This window comes from Nematolebias whitei, chromosome 2 (assembly GCF_014905685.2).
Source record: "Nematolebias whitei isolate Nwh7 chromosome 2, NemWhi1, whole genome shotgun sequence".
Taxonomy (NCBI): domain Eukaryota; kingdom Metazoa; phylum Chordata; class Actinopteri; order Cyprinodontiformes; family Rivulidae; genus Nematolebias; species Nematolebias whitei.
Window position 1 is genome coordinate 9,140,353 of NC_056499.1, and position 21,360 is coordinate 9,161,712.

Consider the following 21,360-nt stretch of genomic DNA (forward strand, 5'->3'; position numbering starts at 1 on the left):
CACAAACTCAATATTATTTAATCATGTTTTGAGTGAATCTAGAGCACTGAGACATATTGCTGCCATCAAAATACTTATTTTAATTTCTGGTAGAATTACTGCAGAGTTAGTGGCAATTACTAGTAAAACTACATATGTTCCTTGTTTCAGAGGAATGGCAAAGAAACATTATTTTATTTGTGAAACAGCTAAAACAACAATATACAAACAATAGTTTTGATATGTCTTAATTTACATTAGACAGTCATAGACATATGTAGGCCTCCTTTTCTTTTTCTTTTGTTAAAATAAATCCCCTTTTTGTGCAAACTTTATTGGATCAGGGACATGAATGGACCTCCAACTACTGACATATTTGGCTCGGCTGTTTGACCATTCATCCGCTCTGAACAAAACTCACTTTGTCCCATTTTAAGCCCAGTTGAGCTCGCTCTCTCTCTGCAGGAGTTTGTTGGACGTTATTCTGTAGCCGAGCACAAAAATAGGCACGAACTAAAGAACCATAAAGATAATCGGTTAAACTTTTAAACAAGCAGAACATACAAATAATCTTAAATTGGTCATAAAGCAATTAAGGGTTTATGTACAGCATATATTTATTTTCTGATTAATAGCCATTTTTATTTAAACGCTGCTAAAAGTTGAGTACTTCAAACAGAGATTACAAAAATACTAAATGAAACTGTAACCAGTTAAAAAAACAAAACAATGAAATGTAATAAATTATTAAGTCTAAATCTTCAAACTGATGCTGTTTATTGATTTTACTATATATTTATGTAAGTTGTGAACTCTTTTATTGCTATGTTCATCCTTTTGTGGAACTGAATACAAAATACATTCAGAGTTTTTAAATGGAAGTTTACTAACAAAAAATAACCATAATTTATTACGCTTTCTTGAAAAACGGTAAAAACTGTGACTTCCTGCGCCAGCCTAGAAATCAAAGGTATCAGTGAACCGTATAATTTTGGGTTTATATGTTTCTTTGACTGAAGGATCTTCATAATTGATTGTTTTATACTTTGGTTTCTGTTTGTCGTCTCTTTTGGGTTGAAACGGCGTTAATGATAGCTCGCGGTCTTTAAATGCATAATCGTCGGTGGTGTCTACAGAAAGACCAAATCTTTGTGGTGTTCCAAAATCCCTGTTTTCCAAACATCTCCACTCTCCTTTTCCTTTTTCTAAGGCCTCCAAGACATTTTCTTCTAATGATTTCTCTTTAGTTAATCCAGGTTTGCTAATACAACAAGAACAGTTTGAGCCAACGTCTTGAAAACTTTCTAAAGTTGTGCCAAGATCCGTCACATTACACTGAAACTGCAGGTTTTTAGTGCGAGGAGTTGGGTCTGTTTGAGAGGAAAGCTTAATATGGTTCGCACCATTAAATGGGTCGACACACCCTTTTTGACCGGTCAGTGGGAGCTTTAGGTCTCCATTTGCTACAGCTTCAATCCTTGGCTTCACATCAGTTTCAGGTAGTTTTACTAAGGATTCATCTGCAGCCGATCCTCTGGGAGATGATTCCAGGCCATCACATGAATGGTTTGTGGTTTTCCTTGTTTTCTTGTCCAGGTTTGTACATTCAAAGGCCTCCCGTAGGTTTTGCGCAGGAGAGGAGTGGACACACGTGGACCGGACCGGTGAGCAGGTCACGGCGGTGGCGACATGCCAGGTCAGCGGGAGCTCTTCTTGCAGAAGAGCTCTGCCAGGTTGTGGTGGTGACCACTCGCATGCAGAGGTTGAAGAAAGAAACTCCTGATGTCCAAATTTGACTGTTCTTGCAGTAACATCAGCTTCATTAGACGTGGTTTGGAGCTTAATGAACGGCGCCGACCGTCCATCTTTAACGTTTTCATCGTAAGTTTGATTTTTGTTTAGTTTTAACCGACTGCAAAGCACCTTTTTTGTAGGATGCGTTTGCTCCGATTTAAAATCTTTCTCACCTTCTGTGCACGAGTTTGCTTTGGTTGAAATATTTACTGCACCACCCGGTCCTGGTTCTTGGCCTCGTTTTGTTTGCTTCAGAGGGTTTTGTTTGGCAGTTTGATCTGACGGCCGTTCTTTCTCTCTCTCAAGACGATCCACCTTCTCTTTGACTGTAGAAGGAACTCTGACTCCTCCAGAAAGCTTCTCGTGTGAAAACTTCAAGTCGCCTTTCTTGCGAACAATTGCTACGTTCTCAAACGTCTCCACTAAGGAGCTCAAGAGGATCCCTCTTCCAAATTGTATCGGTTCTTTCTTCTGGGTTTTCAGTCCTTGTTCTTTCTGCTCAGCCATGGCAAACTTGGCCACCATCTCCTTCACGCTGCCCCGTCTTTTTGGTCCTTGCGCTCTTTTTGTTTGGTCCCTCGTGTCTCGTTTGGTGTCTTTATCTTGACGAGGCGATCCTCTGCCAGAGGACAGAGTTCCCACCTCCCTCTGATGTGAGATGTAGGGTTTGGGCGAGGACTTTAAGAACTTGGACTGAAGCAGCTGGAATGAGGTGAGCCGCCGACATATTTGGTCCTTAGGTCCTAGATCTCCTCCGCTCCTCGTTGGTAGTCGGTTTTCTCGTGTATCCAAATGAAATTTGTTAAAATTGTTGGAACTTATCTCAGAAGTTTTTGTCCGGTTCACAAAAGTCTCACTCTGTAGATCAGGACTCTCGGTTCTGGGAGTCCTCTTGGCCAGGTCCTCTGTTAGGTAACGTAGAAGGCTCTCCAGAATCCCCCGAAGTGCCGGTCTGCATTTTGGGTCTCTAATTAGCTTCATCACTTTACAGGCGTCAGGGCCGATCCTGGTTTTCAGTGAATCTGGTCTACAGAGAATAAAGGATATGTACAACTTAATCCCTGCAGCTTTATTAGTTTATTAAAACTGATGATTAAAATAAACATTAATATTTGTAGCAAAATGAAATCAACATTTTTTACTGAGCAGTTTTTTACTTCATTAAACGCCCAAAACAATTCTTTTTTACATAACTTCACAATAGTTTTCTACTTTGTTAATCTGTCAGATTATATTAAAAGTAGTATTTGAACTGAATATTCCATTAGTCGTTTTATGCCTGCAGAAAAAAGCGAGGGTCTTAGATATTCAGTTTTGAAGTGAATCAAATGTTACGGGTAATTAGTTCAGGGAAAAAGGAATAAAAAGATAAAGAAAATTATAAAAAGCATTTCTAAAAGTAAACAAAGTTAAGGGAAAACGGGAGAATAGGCACTCGATGCATCATCGGTCCATTTTAATTATCAGTTTTTAGATTCAGACTGTAGCTTAATCACATAAAAACAACTTGTTCTGCAACTTGAAACTATTTCACATTTTGTTTGTGAACAAAATGTTTGTTATCGAGAGATAAGTTGAAATGATTTGGGTATCTGCTTCTGATTTTAGTTTAGATAAAAGAAAACTGCTAAACCTTTTCCACATTTTGTCATGTTACAACAAAAGTCACCATAGTCTACTGGGATTTTATGTAACACAAAGTGAAAGGAAGATGTTTCATGGTTTATATATATTTTAACAAATATAAATATAAAAACTATGTTTTTTTAATGCCCTGAATTAAAATTCACTGCTGTCAAAGTCACCAAATATAGTCCGCTTGTGTGTAATTTAATCTCAGTATAAACCCAGCTGTTCTGTGAAGGCCTGTGAAGTTAACAGAACATTAGAGATCAGTCATCATGAAGACCAAGGAACAATGTTTCTGTTGATTCTCACTCGTCCAGAACATTGCAAATCCTAAAAGTTAAAATAAAAATATAAAAGCGGTGAAAGAAGCTCTTTGCTAAAAATAAATAAATAAATAAAATAAACATCTTTAACCCTCCTGCTGTCTTTTAGTCAAAATAAAGTACAAGACCTCAGTCTTAACATTAAAACCTTGTGGATCATTTTGACCCAAGGACAGCAGGAGGGCTAAACAAGGGAAGACCTCAGGTTTCAGCTTTCCAGAACTTGCAAAGACGCCTCCGCCTCAGGTGGAGGAGTTCAAGTATCTGGGCTTTTTGTTCATGAGTGATAGGATGGCCTGTGAGAGGGATGAGGCCTCATCCTCAGTAAGTAGGACGTTGCTTTGGTCAGTCATGGTGAAGAAAGAGTTGAGTCGAAAGGCAAAGCTCTCAGTTTATTGGTCTGTCACTCCAACACCTGCGGTCATAAGGTTCAGATCAGGACTGAAAGAACAAAATCCTGGATACAAGCTGCTGAAACAAGCCTTTTCTGTAGGGTGGCTCTAAGTACCTGTTGCTCCTCTGCATTGATAGGAGTCAGCTGAGGTGGTTTGGTCAGATATCTGATTAGGATGTCTCCTGGACGTCTCCCTTTGGAGGTTTTTTGGGCACATCCCACTGGAAAGAGACCTCAGGGCAGACCCAGAACTCAGTGGAGGGATAATTTTTTTCTCTCTGGCCTGGGAACACCTTGGGATCCCTCAGGAGGCGCTGGAGAGTGTCGCTAGGAAGACGGTGTGGGGTTCTCGTCTTGAGCCTGTTTCTTCTGCGATCTGACTACAGACAAGCAGTAGAAGATGGAGACAAAGCTACTCTGGATTTGATTCCCTGCCAGTTTTGTGTCAATTCATACCACAATATATGTGACAAAAACTCTTCTCAAGAAGACCAGACAAACCACTAATGACCCTCGGGAGGGCAGGGAGTGGATTCATCTGCATGTGAATGTATCACAGGGCCAGGGAACCCAGCACATTTCAGTCTGAACTCAGAAAGCTCTTTGGATGAACAATGAAATATCTTCAACCAACAAGAAAACAAGTAAATTTGCATTTTTAAGTTTTTTTTTTATATATATATATTTAAGGTCAAAGTTGTAGAGAATTTTAAAGCAGGGTTAGGTTATAAAACAATAATCCAACCTTTGAACATCTCATAAAGCTTTGTTCATCTCTGAACATCATCAATGGATAGAGTAACTGCAAACCAACCAAGACATGACCCTCCACCTAAAGTGACAGACAGGGCAAGGAGAGCATTGATCTGAGAAGCAGCCCTGTGGTAATACTGGAGGTGCTGCAGAGATCAACAGCTCAGGTGGGAGACTGTCCAAGGGAACTCCACAAATCTGGCTTTTATGGAGAAGTGGCAAGAAAAAACCGAGCTGAAAGAAAGACACAGGAAATGTGGGGACACAGCAAACATGAAAGTAGGCGCTCTGCTCAGATCCGATCAAAAATTAACACTAAAATACTGCACATGACCCTGAACACACCACCAGCACTGTGAAACACGGTAGTGGCAGCTTCCTGCTGTGGGGAGAGCTGGTCAGAACTGATGGGAAGATGGATGAAGCTAAATGCAGGACAGAAAACCTGATAGAGGCTGAAGACTCCAGACTGGGGCAGGGGTCTACCTTCCAGCAAGACAAAGACCCGAAACATCCACCCATGGGTTAGTCGACCCAGTCAAAGTCCAGACCTGAATCCAACTGAGAGTCTGGGGCAAGACCTGAACTGTTCACAGACACTCTCCACCCAGTCTGACTGAACCTGAACTACGTTACAAAGAAGAACTTCATATGTAACTTTGTATTTGTCTATCTCGCAAAATCATGGTAAAATATTTGGGTTGTGATGGAACAAAATGTGGGAAAGTTAACAGAGTGTGAAAACCTTTTCAAAGGACGGAAATCGTTCAGGTTTTGCTTAAAAACAAAAATACAGATTATAATTAATTAGATTCTCTTAGCGGTCAAAGTTAACAAAAGTTAGCTCAAGAAAAAGTGAACATCAGGAAGAGGAATTAAAATATTTATTAATGCAACTTTTCAAGTTACCAAAAAATTTAAAAAGGAGTCAAAACTGATAAAAATTAGGATTTGTGGCAAAAAGTCAAGCTATACAAAAACACAAGACTACAAGTTCTGATTATAGCTGTATGACAAGAGATACGAGCTCATCTGGAGTGGCGGATGTCTTTACTTTTTAAAATTTGTGACATATCTGTGGATAGTGGACAGAAAAAATAAATCAAGGACAGCAAAGCGAAAGAAGTGAGCAGAGGACAGGACGCTTCGAGGGGCGAGGAGGGGAGTGGTGTTAGCATCAGATTCAGTTCCTCTGACAGCCTGCAGAGTTCAGGTCAGTGGAGATCAGGATTACTTGTCTGTGCATTTCTCTGCAGACGCAGCCTTGTACAGGGCTTCTCCCAGCTCCTCCAGCCGACCTCTCTTGTCCAGATCCTGGTACAGGTTCTGGGGGACCGAGCTCAGGCCGTGCATGAGGCCGAAGAGACAACCTGCGATCAGGCCGGTGGCTTCTCCCTCGCCTGAAAGAGCAACATACACTGTAAAAACAAACTGTTGAGTTTTAACCAATAAAATTTGAGTTGATTTTTTGGGTGGATTATAACCTATATTTTTTTTAATTAAAATTACCTAAACGCAAAATAATAATGTAATATGTAAATCTTGTGAAGCTTGGTCATTTTATGCATGATGTCAAATTTGTTGAGAAAAGATAAAAGAGCTTTGTTTACGTTGAGCGCATACCTGCATTTAAGAACTCCATAACGACATATCTTGAAAACTACCTGAGTAAACGATATCAAACTTCATCATTTGGCATGGTTCAGACTAACCTTCTGCAATGTTTGAATTCGCAGTTTGCGGTTACCCTTAACACTGTTCAAAATCCTTTGTTTTACAGCATAGTAGCGTGTACTTAAAAACACCTTACAGGTCCGGTAACGTGAGGTTCTCACCTCCATGAAACATAGCCCGGTTGCACAGCTCAGCCCAGTCGCTTCCTGCAGCCAGTAAGGCGTCATATGCTATCATGGGAGCGTCGTGCCCTCTCCGGCCTGCACGACCCTCTGAGCTCCAACGCTTGTACATCTGTTCGGAGGGGAATAATAACATCTGTTATTACTAACAATGAATGATTAGAAAGAATAGCTAAAAGTCCATCTTACTTTATCCGTTTCCTCCGCATCATAGCGATCAGGAAATGAGGGCCGGTTCTGTCCCTCCTTTTCAATCTCTCGCTCTTCGAGGAAAAACTGCCACTTGGCCTCAAAGTAAAACCAGTTTTCTTGATACTCTGCACAAGAACGAACAAACATTTTCTGTATTTGCCGAGTCAACATCTGCACACCAAACCTAAACTTAGCTTTCTGCATCAGTCATAAAGTGGACACTCTTTTTGTTATTGTTGTGGTTTAGAGATACAAGATTTAAACTGATGTGTCTTCTGAACATTAGCACCACCTGCCATGTGCCGTATGGTCTTCCTGCAGTACTCCTCAGCACGAGGGATGACCTTCATGAGCTCACGGCCCCATGTCACAACAGGCTTCCCCTGGATCGCATAGGACGCAAACAGGGCTGTTGTCAGGGAGCCAAGGAAGCCTGAAGCCAAGTAACAACACAAGTAACTTCAAAAAAAGTGTTAACTTCGTGACCTTTTAACGCAGAGTGCAAGTCATACCTGTTGGGTGGTTGTGGGTCATCCTGCCGGTCTCGATGCTGACCTCAACCAGGCTCTCTGTTCTCTCAGGCTGCCAGTATCTCATCCCGATGCACATGGCTTTAGCTGCTGCTCCGAACCCCGACCCTGGGAACAAATACACACTTTTAGCAGTTAAAACCATTCACATACCAAAATGTTTAGCTCATTTAATAGATGGGTGCAGTGACTTTTGTTTTTTGTAGCGTTTATATTTGTCCAAACATTTCACTTTTGCTGATTTTTGCTCATGGAGAAACATAAAAATCCCTTCAGTTCCTTCAAAAACATTGTTCTACTTCCTGAACGGGTCGCAGCTCCATAGGGTCCTGTTTCCGATCTACTGGATCTAATTTTGTCTTCTTATGATAATTTTTTTTGTTTGTTTTTAGCTACCATTCTGCTATTAGCTTTTAGCCACCAGTCTGCAACTTTTAACTTTAGCTAGTTTTTTTGTTACTTTTAGCTTTTACCTACTATTCTGCGACATTAGCTTATAGCTATCGTCTGCTACTTTTTTTTTAGCTATTATTTACTATTTCCAGATTGTTTTATTACTTTTAGCCTGCCTTTTGTTATTGTTAGCTAACGTTTTGTTATTTTTACCTTTTGGCTACTGTTTACTGCTTGTAGTTTTTAATTAGTCTTTTACCTTTTTAGCTAACATTTTGTTACTTTTAGCTAGTGGTTTTTGCTTTTAGCTAGTGGTTTGCTACTTTTATCAAGTTTTTGCTACTTTGACCTTTTAACTTATATCTTACTACTTTTAGCTTCCAACTAGTGGTATGCTATTTCTAGCTGACTTTTTACTATTTATAGGTTTTAGCTAACACATGGTTGGTTTTAGCTATTGTTATAGCTATTGCTATTGATTTGCTGTTTGAGCTTCTAGCTACCATTTTGCTAATTTTAGCTTTCAGATAGGCTTTTGCTACTTTAAGCTAACCTTTTGATACTTTTAGCTTTTAACTAACCTATTATTGATTTTAACTAGAGTTTTGTTACCTTAGCTTTGAGTCAACATTTTGCTACTTTTATCTTTTAACTAGCTTTTTGCTACTTTCAGCTACTGTTTTAGTTTTTGGCTATGCTTTAACCCAGTTTTAGCCTCTTCATCAAATTTCAGCAGACTTTTTAAGGTTTATATTTCACAAAAAGCATATATTTTCGGTTACCCTTTTCATTAAAAGGCGTGTGCCAAGCGAGCAGGAAGTTGTGAGGTTTGAGGTGAACACAAGTTTCCACTGTGGCCGGATCAGGGGCTCGACCCTGGAGGGACACCATGGCTTCAACATAGAGACGCACCAACTCCCTGTACAGGTCCTCCAGACACCAGTAATCTGGACACACAAACACACAAGTTTGCATTTCTATCTTATTAGGACATTCGGTTAAACCTAACCCATAAATGACCTTCCACTGCATTGGATCAGACTTTCGTCTCCACATGGACTACCGGTCCTGACAAGGTACAGGAAAATGGCCTACAAAGGTAACAAAACACACACACACTAAGCAGGACTGGCATGCAGAGTGAGATAAGTGGTGCTAAATTTAGCCTCACTACCACACCTCAGATTAGAGCCAGAATACCTGAGGTCCAGAATGAGTCACTTCTACAATCTACCTAGTTACTTATAAACCTTATGTTTTGAGCAGTTTGGGATTATCTATCTTTACTAACAACGAGACTTTGAAAGTATTTCAGGTTTGTCTAAATAGATATTCAGGAAGTATTAGCTCGAATTTTAAAGTAACTTTTTAAATATGTCCGCCAAAAAATGCCGTACACGAATTACATGTGATCACGTAATTGCCGGTGTCTCTGTCGTTTAGCAAAGTACCTCATTAACGAGTGAACAGCTAATCAACCTTATCCAACACAAAATGTTCGTAACTTGGACAGTTTAACTGATTTTGGGCGAAAACTTGGTGGTGGCTGAGACTGATCCCTAACACGTACTCTGAGGGCTAACGGATTATATGAGATTTTCAATTAAATTCAGTTCAGTTAAATTTATTTAGATAGTGCCAAGTCACAACAGAAGTCATCTCAGGGCACTGAACAGGAACATTCATATATAAAAATAATAAGTTAGCAGAAACATTAATATATAAAAATAATAATTTAACACTATATATCTGTGGAGCAGACCGCTTTGAGTTTAACTCCATCGCAAACTCTCATCTTGATCAAGCATGAGGGCAACGGTGGAAAGGAAAAACTTGCAGCATTCATTGCAAAGTTACTGTATGAAGATCAGCCTAAAAACATTACTAAATAAATCAGTTTCAAGCATTTTTTTAATTTCATGGTTAATGTGTCCTTTAATTAAAAACTTGTGTTTGCTTATCTAAGAAAACGGCCGCAGTGACTGTAGATAGGTCAACATTGGTGACGTCCATGGAAGGTTAACAATTCTAATGTACTGTATTTACACTCAGAATAGTTAGGGAGGTGTAGATTTAAAAAAAAAATCTTTGTTTATGTTAAGTGCATACCCGCATTTCAGAATTGCATATCAAAATAACTAGAAAACTACCAGAGTAAACTCTTTCAAACTGCACCATAGCCCAGAATAAACTTTTTGTGTTTGATTTCATAACTTGTAATTAGTATCTTTAAAAGTTTAGCACGTAAAGTGTCAGATGGCACTTTTTAATATTTTAATGGCTTCTGAGAAGAATAAGTTTACAATCTGAAAGTTCAGTGATTATTAGTCTACGCTGGGAAAGATCTAGACAAACTGAAGATACAGAAGGTCACGCCACATCTACTTTCTTTGACGCCAACCATTCCTCAAGGTTTGTTATGTTTCCTTCAAATACTCAAGAAATCTTTTATTCCAGCAGCTGTGGGCCTCAGGAATGAGATGTGTAAAATGTGTTTATGTCTGCTGCTGTACCTCAGATAGCCTCTGTGGAACAATAAAAACATCTTGAACCCAGAACATAAACAACATGCTTTACATGCCTGGCTCGTGTGGATGTATAGGGAATGGCACGCTGGATTGGAGCTAAATGGGGCTTCATAATCTCAAGAGATGTCATCACCATCTTTTCTTGGAACCGCTGTCGTTGGCGATAAGCTGCATCTGCAGCCAGAACACTACATGAGAAGATTACAGAGGCCATTGTTCAGAGGATCAGCTTTTCCAAAGTGGGCTATTTTGGACTCCTCAGTGCCAGTTAACATCCGGCGGGGGTTTAGGGTGACATTTGGATGAGGACATTTAAAAAGTGAATTAAGATTTTCTTTGATGACGGCATTTTGGCAGTTTTAGACGTTCACCTGTCAGTTTCCATCAACTTTGAAGGAGAAGAAATTCAGAGGTTTTTTTTAATAAAACAGACTCCCTAATCTGAACTTGTCAGTGTTTTTAAACCTGTGATGCTACTTTTTTGATTTATTTCAAATTAAATGTAAATTTACAGAAAAATAATGCAAATAATTATGGTTTGATCTTCTATAAATTAGTATTTAATGTAACTGTCATGTCCATTTTTTAAACTATCTTCAAACAATGACTTTATTTTATTTTTTAACATCAAATCTACCTGTAATAAGGGCTTCGGCTGTGGTCATGTGCATCAGTGCTGCGTCGCTCAGGGGCCAGTTATCGGGGTCCAGTTTCAGGGCCCCCAATCCCCCCAGAGAAGCCAGCTCCTCCTGGATCTTCTTGCCTGATGTGCAGCCTTCCCACCGACCCTTTCTGTAGCCCAAAGCGTCACCAGCAGCGCCCAGGACCATGGCTGCTTTGAATTTCTCCATGATTCAGCTGCAGGTTCTTTCACATTGGCTCACCAAAACAGAAACAAAAAAATACTCCTGAGTGGAGAACTTGGACTTTGGTTGCTCTTGGTGCAAACCTCCTTGTTGGTTTATTTATTCCAAAGCATCTCAGAGTTCAAATCTGCCTCTGCTCCCTTAGAGCTCCACCAGCTTTCCCACCCTCAAAGCTCTCTTCTAGTGTTTCAACTTTGAAACGCTCAAGTCTCGGTTGGCAAAAGCTCCAACATGAAAGCGCTGCATTATCAGCCTCTTCTGTTGGGTGGTGGCGATGAGTGGAGCTGTGATCAGGTGTCTCCTAAAAAGGCAATCCCCCCCTGGTCCCAGAGCCTAAAGGCTGGATGACGTTGTGCGGAGCTGCAATCAGGGCTGGACGCAGTCAAAGAGATGCTAATGTGCTGCTGGACGCGAGTGCAAGCATGTCCAGCTGCTGGAGCGTAGCAGGATCCCAGCTGTCCCATGGGAGGATGACAGGAAGTGGGCATCACCCTCCAAACTGCCTCGTTAATTAAATACTATTTTGAAATGTAATAATAAAGATTTCCTGCCATGACTTCATTTGTTTTGGCCTTTAAGAGTTACCCACCTTCTCGATTTCTTTATTCTTCTTCAGGCGATGTTGCCACTCTTGAGTCAAACTCCTCATATAATCCTGTTAGTCTTGAGTAGGTTCCTGAATATATGCAGAATAAAGAAAGTGTTACCAGAAGAGCCGGTGATGATACGCAGAAGGAATGCAACCTAATAAGGGACAACTGTTGCCAGGCCGAGTCATCTTAACGCTCAGCTGGGAAGGCTGGATCTCTTCATTTTCCCCACTTCTTTCCACATTCACTGCTGTCATGTGATCATGTATTTCTGAATGCTTCCATGTAGGCTTGGATAAACACTTGATGGCCTCAAGGTTTGTATCAGAACAAAAACCATTGTATTGTATATGACACATTTATCTTTGTCCAAAAATGTCATGTTACTTGTTCAGGTCCATTCATTCATTACCTGCCACTTGTTCTGGATTCAGACCTCAGGGGCAGCAGTTTGAGCAGCTAGGCCCAGACATCTCTTTCCACAGCCAACTTTTCCAGCCCTTCTGGGAGGATTCCAAGGCGTTCCCTGGCCAGCCCAGAGAAAAAGTGTCTCCACCATGTCCTCCATCGGGTCTCCTCCCAGTTGAACATTCCTGGAAAACTTCCCTTGAGAGGCGTCTATCCTTACCAGCTGCTTGACCCAACTCAACGGGCTCCTCTGGATGTGGAGGAGCAGCAGTTCTGAATCTCAGATAGCTGAAGTTCTCACTGTATTTCTAAGGGAGAGTCCAGCTCCCCTGCAGAGAACTCATTTCAACCACTTGTTTCTGAGACCTAGTTCATCCGGTCACTACCCAGAGTTCATGACCACAGGTGAGGGTAGGAACGTAGACCAACCGTCAAACAGAGCTTCACCTTGGAGCTCCCTCTTCACCACAACGGACCAGACTATTTCTGCCTTCTGGCTGAATCAAGAAGTTATGTTCATAAAAGTTATAACAACGGGCAGCACTGGCAGATTCCAAATCTCACCCTGAAGGGGTTACTGTCAGCTAGGTCTGCCACGATAAACAATAAATCAATTAATCGCATGACAAAAATTATAGACCTCATTTTCATTTATTGGCTTTATTGTTTCTTTGTGTCTCTCTTTCTACTGAAGACACTGGATGACAAAAAGCTCAACTCCGGTGCTCTTCACTGACCCCTCCCTTTCTCTTTAAGATCTGTTTTAACTGTCCAAAATCATGTTTGGATCATTAAAAGCAGCTAAGCTGAGAAGCTAAGCTACGAGCTAACAGGCCGGCCTCGGGGAAAAACCTCCTTTCTTATTGAAGCTCCAAAAATTCATGGTTGAAACCCGTGCCTTTGTGTAAAAAGTAGTTTTTTCCTGCAAAAAGAAGCTGAGAACTTGATTACTGATTTTTTTATTAAAAGCTTTGTGTGGAAAAATGCTATGCTAAAGAGCTCAAACCACACCGAGCGTCCGCCATTTTGAAAACCGAAGACAGCGAGGGGCCTCCCTCCTATTTTTCTTAAAAGAGACACGCTGCTCGCTCCCTCACTATCCATCCTTTGGTTCAGTCTTATACTGCCATCCGGTGGTCAAAAAAGGTACTACTCTCAAAACAAATTAACCAACATTTCTTCTTAAATTGGACAATAATTACCAATTATTGTCAAATTTCAAACAAAATTATTGCAATAATTTCTGAGACAATTAATCGTCCAGCAAAATTTGTTATCATGACAGGCCTATGCGAACCAAACTCTTGCATCATTTGTATATGGACCGAATGGCCCATAACAACAGACTTTTAATCTCAGACTCACGGAGCACCCACCACATTGTACCTTGAGGAACACGGTCAAGTCTTCTCAGAGTCCACAAAACTCTCGTAGACTGGTTAGTGAGGGTAAAGAGCTGGTCCAGAGTTCCTATTGAACTCACCTCTGGCTCCAGTGATGTCAAAGGAAGAACCACATGTTAGAACGATTTTTGAAACAACGTGCTTTATTAAACATTTTTAAAGGTGAACAAACGTTTTTCAATTTGTAAATTGTCATTTCCCCTCACAGCAACAAGTAATACTGTTTCAACAAGAACGATTTACACGAGTAGAAACAATAAGAAGTACCAATGTTTCATGATTGTTCGCACCATTTTCTTGTTCCGGCACCAAACAGACTGTCGTTTCTTTGAAACAAAGCGTCAGCTTCACATATCTCATTTCTTAGACCAAAGTTCGTTCAGAGCTTTGAGACGATTGTTGTACAGAAAAGAGTCGGACGTTTTCTTTCAAAACACCGATCATCAAAAGTTATGAATGATGGGACGCCGAATTGTATTCAATCGGAGCTAAAAATTCAGAATCAGTTTAAACTTATTAAAGTCTACATTCTTCCACACCACCTTAGTTTACGACCGACACGTATTCACACCTACAGAGCTGTGCATAAGTCTTGAGTCATCCCTCATTTCTTTGTTTTGCTTTCAAGCTTTTATTTGAACTTCGGCTTCTTTTTTCATTCAGCGTCAGTCCAATAACGGATTATTTTCAGAGGAAAAGTTTTTTTTATGTTGTTACTAAGCCACTTAACTCTGACCTATGAATCGTTCAGGCATTAAAAGCTGCTAATCTAAACGGTGTCAAAACAACTTTGTGAAAAACAACCTTTAAATTGGATCTTGACGTTTTTTAATTGAAAAGGAGTTCTCGTGACTCAATGAGACTACCTGTATAAATAAAGGGTAAATTATTATTATTTTATTAACAAGTCTGCCACAAAAACACTGTTCTAATTTAGTTGGATCTATGAAAACACATTAATAATAACAATTTGACATAAAATAGTATTAACAAGGTGATCTACTTGGCATAGAGAAGCTCTCAGGATTTATTTTTTCTTCTTTCGACGTCTCCCTTCTTCAGGGGTCGCCACGGCCAACTAAGCTGCACGAAGACATGGCAATTATTTGTACGCCGGATGCCCTTCCTGACACATTATTATTTAGGGATGCACGATATTAGATTTTTGGCCGATATTTGCTATGTTAAAACTTACTTGGCTGATAACCGATAGTACCAATATTTTTTCCCTTAGACCTACTTACAAAGACTATGGAATTAAAATACACTATTCTGCATGGCCTTTATCAATGTGGCCTGCTACCAAATGCAAGGGGGCTGAAAATGATGTAACACTATAAATATATAAACAAAAAAGAGCCTTTTATATTGTTGAATTATTTTGATGGAATGTCCGATTTTAACTTTATCACCAATATCGGCTGATACCGATACCATGCTGATAATATCGTGCATCCCAATTTTTTTCTTAAATATATGACATTCAGATATTGTTTTTAAGTCCAGCGCTTCTTCTTCTTTCGTTTTTATAAATGGCGCTGCACAATCTGCTGTAATGGTGAGGTATGCTTTGCAGACAGAAAATATGTGAAAAAGCAGCCAAAGTCAATTAAAAAAAAAAGGCTTATTGGAGGCAAAACAAAGAAAATAGCAGAAGCTTATAGCTTTAGCTCTGTACGGTTTAGAAGTCGTCAACACGAGTTTATTAACACAACAAAAGGCAGCTATTTACCCCAAAACAAGTGATGATTCTGTGAAATTGCAAAAAAAAAATAAAAATACAGAAAAAGTTGTTATGGCGACAAAAACCTGCAGAAAAAGATCACTGTTGGTGCTCAGAGATGCAAACACGATGTTGATGCCTGAGCTCTACCCGTCATGCTGCATTTAGCAGACGCAGGGTGTTCAGCAGCACAAAGACATTATATGCTGCCCTGACTGCGATAAAAAGTAAAAAGGCTCAAGTCTTTGATTTAGCACTTGCCCATAGTACAATAAAAACTGCTGCAATCCTCAGCCACTCCTAGACGGCAGCAGAATTGGTCATCCTCGACCTATAAAGCAGCAGGTCACCTCCCAACAGTGTAAACAAACATTTTGTGCAGTTTTTAAAAACAATGTTAAGTGAAACCTACTTGTAGCTGTAAAATCTGCATTACAAAAAAAGTGTACACGTGCAGTTTGTTGAGGTGAAGCGTTTTCACCTGGAAAAAGTTTATATATCTTATCAGTTTCCCTGGGGCCCCCTTTAGACTCAGCTCAGTTCCATCCAAAGCAGACAAACTGCGCTAAATATGGCCCCGATGTCCAGTGAAAACATTTTCACAGGTGGTCTGGCTCATTTTAATCCTCATGTTTGATAGTCGGAACACAATAAGTCCAGATCCCCTACTGAACTCAGGTGACCTCACACAAGCATCTGCATTACTACCTGGATGTTAAAAAAAACAAGTCTGCTCAGCTGCCGACAGCCACGCTTTGAAATACTCACGAATATCGTTTGTTTTGGTTGTTTTCAATCAGGTCACAGTTCTTGAATAAACTATCAGATATTTTCTGAATAAAAATGTCTCATTTCGTCAGAATTTTATTAATCAAAGTGGATTAGGGCGAGTTTTGCTTAACGTTTGTTCCGATTGTTTAAAGCTCACCGGACCCACGCAGAATAAAACGTATTTCTTTTCAGTCACAGAACAGTCCGAGCAGCGTTACGTCACTTTATATTCCCCTAATTAAACCCAGTGTGGCTTTATGTTTACAGCGACGACACAGAAAGCGCAGAGGCGGCTGTCAAGGCACATTTTTTAACTTTGGTGGAGGTTTATGGGTTAAAATATTCCATTTTTGCTCTGTGAAGTCACTAATCATTGTGCATGTACCTTCGTTTCTCATATATTGCGTCTGTTAGGTAATTAAGTTGGTTTCAAGTTCTGTGCTAAAAAGAACTCCACACAAATGCGTTTGAAACTTGTTAATGATAAAATCAGGAGGTCTTTTTGCTCACAGAGTCCACGGAGTTACGAGGCTCCATCTGCTCACAGAGCAGGTAACGTTTACTGCCAGGTGTGAATGCTCTCCATCACACAGGATAGTTAATGTCAGACCTTAGAGTTCAGGTGACTACATGACGCAAAAACAACTAAATAAAAGCTTTAGCGGTTTAAAAATTACATTTCCAAATGCTTCTTATGCTTTAAATGGTTCTGTTCTAAAATTTCATCCTATTTTTTTTTTTCGGCCTCAATACAAAATGATTTTTCACTCACTCTGCAAATTACCAAAACGTTAAACACAGGAGGAAAAACATTTCAGGCCCCACCCAAACACACACAAACAATACAATTTCTCAGCTCTTATTGCGACAGAGCGCAGTCGTTTTATCTCAGCGTCGCGTTAAAAACATGCAGATTTACCTTCACGACCAGGTCTCCCTGCGTTTATACCTCATTTAATAAAGCTCATTCACGCTGTGCTTAACGAGTCCACAGGCGCTGCTCGTCTTGGTGTTCTCATCGTTTTCTTATCGCAACTCCAGAGTCTGTCCACTCTTGCAAATGACAAAAACAACAAAGCCATCCCTCTCCTGCCGAGCCTCTTTTCCGACTAAAAGCGTTTCCGTTTTACTCCCCTTTCTGAGGCAACTTTGTGCAGATTGATCTCAAACTGCGGGCAGGCTTACTCGGACGTGGTTTCTTTGTGGCTCGTTTGTTTCAAAAGTCTCCATCAGGAAAAGACGAACTGCATCCACCTCGTGAAGCAAACATTATGTCGCGTTGCGTTTATTCGCCATCAAAATCGGCCGAGCAAACTCCACAAAGTCGTCGATGAGGACGGGCCAGGCCCCTGAGGAGACGGTGAAAAGGACAAGAATTGAAATCAGACAGACTGAAATAAATATATATTTATGCTGCGTTAACAGCAAACAAAGACACTCCTTCCTTCGACTTTACAGTTTCCTTATTAGAGTTTCAGTTCTTCTGTTTCTGTTTTTTTTGGTCATGACTCTCTTCATCAGCTCACCTTCCTCGTCATAATTGGACATGTCGTCTGCAATCATGTTGCCAAAGTCCAGGAGGAGGTTCCATGTGTCTTTAGGAATCGATCGCTTGTGATGCTCCTGAATGCAACACAGCTCAGGATTAAATCCTTAATGAAATACTTCAACATCATGCTAATGATTGAAAATCTTCAATACTAACCAGGAGGAAGCGGTTCCACAGATCCAGGAACTTGAACCGATCCGTCAGAACCAGGTTCCAGTAGGCCACAGCCATCTCTAGGTCTGAAATAAAAAAATAACGAGACTACTGAAAAAGCTGAAACTGAAATGTAACAAAAAAAAAGAGAATTAGAACACTATCTTAAAAGCTAGAAGAAGCTAAATGCTAAGTACAAACCAAACATAGTAAAATGATAGCTAAAAGTGTCAAAACATTAGCTAAAAACAGCAAAACAAATGCTAAACATCCCAAAAAGGTGGTTAAAATCTAAAATTAACAAACAGCTGCTAGAAGCCAAAAGTAGCAACATAGTCACTAGAAACTAAATGTAGAAAAGGCTAGCTAAAAGCTAAATGTAGCATAAGGCTGGCTATGAACAAAAAATGGAAAATTTGTTACTAGAAAAGGTTAGCTAAAAGCAGCAAAAAGGTGGCTAAAGACTGAAAGTAGCAAACAGCTAATAAATGCTGAAGTTGAAAAAAGAAGAGCAAATGCTGGCCAAAAGTAGCAAAACTGGCAAGAAGCTAAAATAGTAAAAGGTTAGCAAAAAGCTAAATGCAGCAAAATGTTAGCTTAAAACTGAAAGCAATAAATGGTAGTTAAATGTAGCAAAAGGCTAGCTAAACGTTAGAGTAGGAAAACTGTAGCTACAAGTAGAAAAGGTTTAGCTAAAAGTTAAAAAGCATAAAGTATAAAAAAAAGCTATTTAAAACTAAAAGTAGCAAAATGCTAGATGCAAAAAGCTAAATGTAGCATAAGAAGATTAAAAACGGGCCAGCTTTCTAAAGCCGATTTAAGAGAACAATGTTTTTGAAGGAATTGCAAAGATCATGTATTTCAATTGAGAAAATATTTGTAAATAAAGTTAAATATTCTGAAAAGTATTAAAGTTACAAAAAAACAAGTCACATCGTCAATCACCTGAATGAAATGGATGTTTTTGTGTATGAATGGTTAAAATAGCTGCAAGTGTGCGAAAGTAGTCTAAAGAAAATGTACAAAAAACAGAGTGCTTGCTAAATCATGAATGGCTAACATTTTCTAAAACTAAAATAAAAAGAACAGAGAAAGAGGGTTTCAAGCAGAATACTTTCCGATAGTGTGTTAGACACACATCTATTTTAACAACATGCTCTGCTGACCTAAACCTTTCTGGCCTGGATTTTTGGCGAATCTGAAGGTGAACTGGTAGAAGTCTTTAAACTTGGCAGCATCTCTCAGCTCCAGCTCCAGCCTGGGCAGGATGGCCTTCAGTTTCCCAGGACTGTCACAGCTGAGAGACACAAAGAGAACAGTAAAGAACAAGAAATAATTCATCGTCCGATGCAGTTAACTCAGATACTCTCTTACCCTAACTCCGTCATGCCTTCCAGGAACTCCTTCCTGCTAAACTCGCACTGTGTGGCTGCTCTGAACTTCCAGGCCACCACCAGAACGCTGATGCTGGCCGGGTTCAGAGCCAGGTCATCGCAGAACTGCTGGATCCCGTCGATGCCGATCTTGTTCTCATCGTGAGGGTCTGTGAAGAAAACAGAAAAAAGAGAGCGCGGAACAGAAAGTCAGATCTGAAGTTTCCGTTGTGTGAACGAACGTATTGCAGTCCAACTTATATTTTAGCTGTTTATTCATCAAAACATTCGGCTCATTCAGATGAGTGATATGACTTGTTTGTAACTTTTATACTTTTCAAAATATTTAACTTTATTAACTGATATTTTCCCATACAAAAACATTGTTTGCTCCTGCAAAGTGGCTCTATTTTTGTCTACTTCTAGCTATGGTTCTGCTACTTTTATGTTTAAGCTAAACTTTTTCTGTTTTTGGTTAGCATTTTGCTACTTTTAGCTTTTAAACTTTTCGCTAATTCAGTGTTTAAGCTAATCCTTAGCTACTTTTGGCTTTTCATTAGACTGAATTTTAACTAAACTTGTTTAGTTTTTAGTTAGCCTTTTGCTACATTTAGCATTTTCTTTTACTTTTGTTACTTTTAGCTAGCCTTTTACTACTTTTATCTTTTAGACAGCATTTTGCTTTCAGCTTGCATTTTGCAGCCTTTTATTACATTTAGTTTTTAGCTAACATTTTAAGTTTATTTTTTGCTACTTTTCACTAGCCCCTTTCCATTTTCAGCTAATATTTTTTAATCCATGTTGACTTTGTGCTTATTTTAGCTAGTATTTGCTACACTTGAATTTAATTTAACTCTTTTCTACTTTTAGCAAAGGTTTTGCATGTTTCAGCTAGTCTTTTTTAACTTTTAGTTTCTATTGACCCTTTTCTACTTTTAGCTTTTAACCAACATTTTGCTACATAGGTTTTTAGTTAGCATTTGTTCATTTTAGCTTTTAGCTAGTGTTTTGCTTCTTTACGCTTCAACTTAAAGTTCAGCTCGCCTTTGTAGCTGTTGTAAAGCTGCTCCAGCTTCTTTCGGTCCACTGAGGTTTTCATGGGTTCTTTGTTTGTAGTACCGGTCCAGGTTCTGGAAGAAGTTGTCCGTGCTGACCTCTAGTTTCTGGTCATTCTGGGTCAGGGGGTCTGTCCTCTGCTCCCTGTGTGATGACTTCAGCTTGTCCTGTCAAGAAAGCAAACCCAAAGTTCTGATTTATCTCATAAACTCATCTGATATGTGTCAAACATTAACAGTTAATGGAAAAGTTTAGAGTTAAAACAACGACTCTCAGCTACCACCACAACACATTTTAGTTCTGCATCTGTAAAATTGGCTGAGTTTTATTTCAGTTTTGTGTTCGCTAAGGATGATCAGCTGCGGCGGCCATTTTGAATTCGGTTAACTCCAAAAACAAACACACAAAGTCAAAAACATTATCGCCTCTCCTTTAAACTGCTTTAAATGTTACGACTGGTGTGGCTGATGTCTTTGTAAAACCCAAACTATGATCCATCCACGAGGTGGTTCCGTTAAGTTTAGAAATTACCTCATTCTGGAGCTTTAATCTTCGGACAGTCAGTCAGTGCGCAGAACCGCGGCTCTGACCCACCCGATCATCAAACAGTACATTACTTCTTGACACGGTCAGGATCAGCGACCCGGGTCTCCCTGGGCATGGAGGGCGAGATTGCCGCCGGAAGCACCCCCCTCCCCTGACAAGGATCAACAGCGGCGCAGACGAGCTTCCAAAAAGGGAAAGGTACGTGGTGCAGGTGTCCGATCTCGAAATACCAAGAACTGATCTTGCATTTCCTAAATATTTCTGACAGACTGGCTAGAGGACAGCTAGGTACCGGGACAGTGACAGTCGGTATCGGTTCGGGGACTTGTTGAGCGGAAGTTTAAAACTCTCTGTTAGTTTCTCTTATTTGAATTTTACCCACCATTTTATCACGGGCTGATTTAGCCAACTTGCTAGCAAAAAATCCATAACGCGCATGCGCAAGAAGAAATTAGCGGTCTTGGGAAATGCAGTTCTCGAGCTTTTCAACTAGAACGACTAACTCCCCCCCCCCCCCCCCCCCCCCCACCACAAAAAAAAAAAAAAAAAAA

General features: G+C 39.9%; 2 protein-coding genes across 2 annotated transcripts in view; both read right to left on the bottom strand.

Moving 5' to 3' along the window:
- Positions 1 to 5,912: 5,912 nt before the first annotated feature.
- Positions 5,913 to 11,328, bottom strand: adprhl1 (ADP-ribosylhydrolase like 1). The gene is made up of 7 exons (XM_037690097.1): positions 11,009 to 11,328; positions 8,626 to 8,790; positions 7,433 to 7,558; positions 7,213 to 7,353; positions 6,918 to 7,045; positions 6,708 to 6,840; positions 5,913 to 6,272 (listed from the first exon to the last, which is right to left on the bottom strand). The coding sequence occupies exons 1-7, from the start codon at positions 11,220 to 11,222 to the stop codon at positions 6,103 to 6,105; spliced, it is 1,077 nt and encodes a 358-aa protein (XP_037546025.1). The 5' UTR covers positions 11,223 to 11,328; the 3' UTR covers positions 5,913 to 6,102.
- Positions 11,329 to 16,371: 5,043 nt separating this feature from the next.
- Positions 16,372 to 21,360, bottom strand: part of dcun1d2b (DCN1, defective in cullin neddylation 1, domain containing 2b) — a 6,554-nt gene continuing 1,565 nt past the window's right edge. The window contains exons 2-7 of the mRNA XM_037692980.1: positions 20,252 to 20,363; positions 19,209 to 19,377; positions 19,001 to 19,131; positions 17,838 to 17,920; positions 17,659 to 17,755; positions 16,372 to 17,481 (exon numbers count right to left, since the gene is read on the bottom strand). Coding sequence (XP_037548908.1) covers positions 17,402 to 17,481; positions 17,659 to 17,755; positions 17,838 to 17,920; positions 19,001 to 19,131; positions 19,209 to 19,377; positions 20,252 to 20,363 — 672 coding nt within the window. The 3' untranslated portion in view covers positions 16,372 to 17,401. The remainder of the gene's footprint in view (positions 17,482 to 17,658; positions 17,756 to 17,837; positions 17,921 to 19,000; positions 19,132 to 19,208; positions 19,378 to 20,251; positions 20,364 to 21,360) is intronic.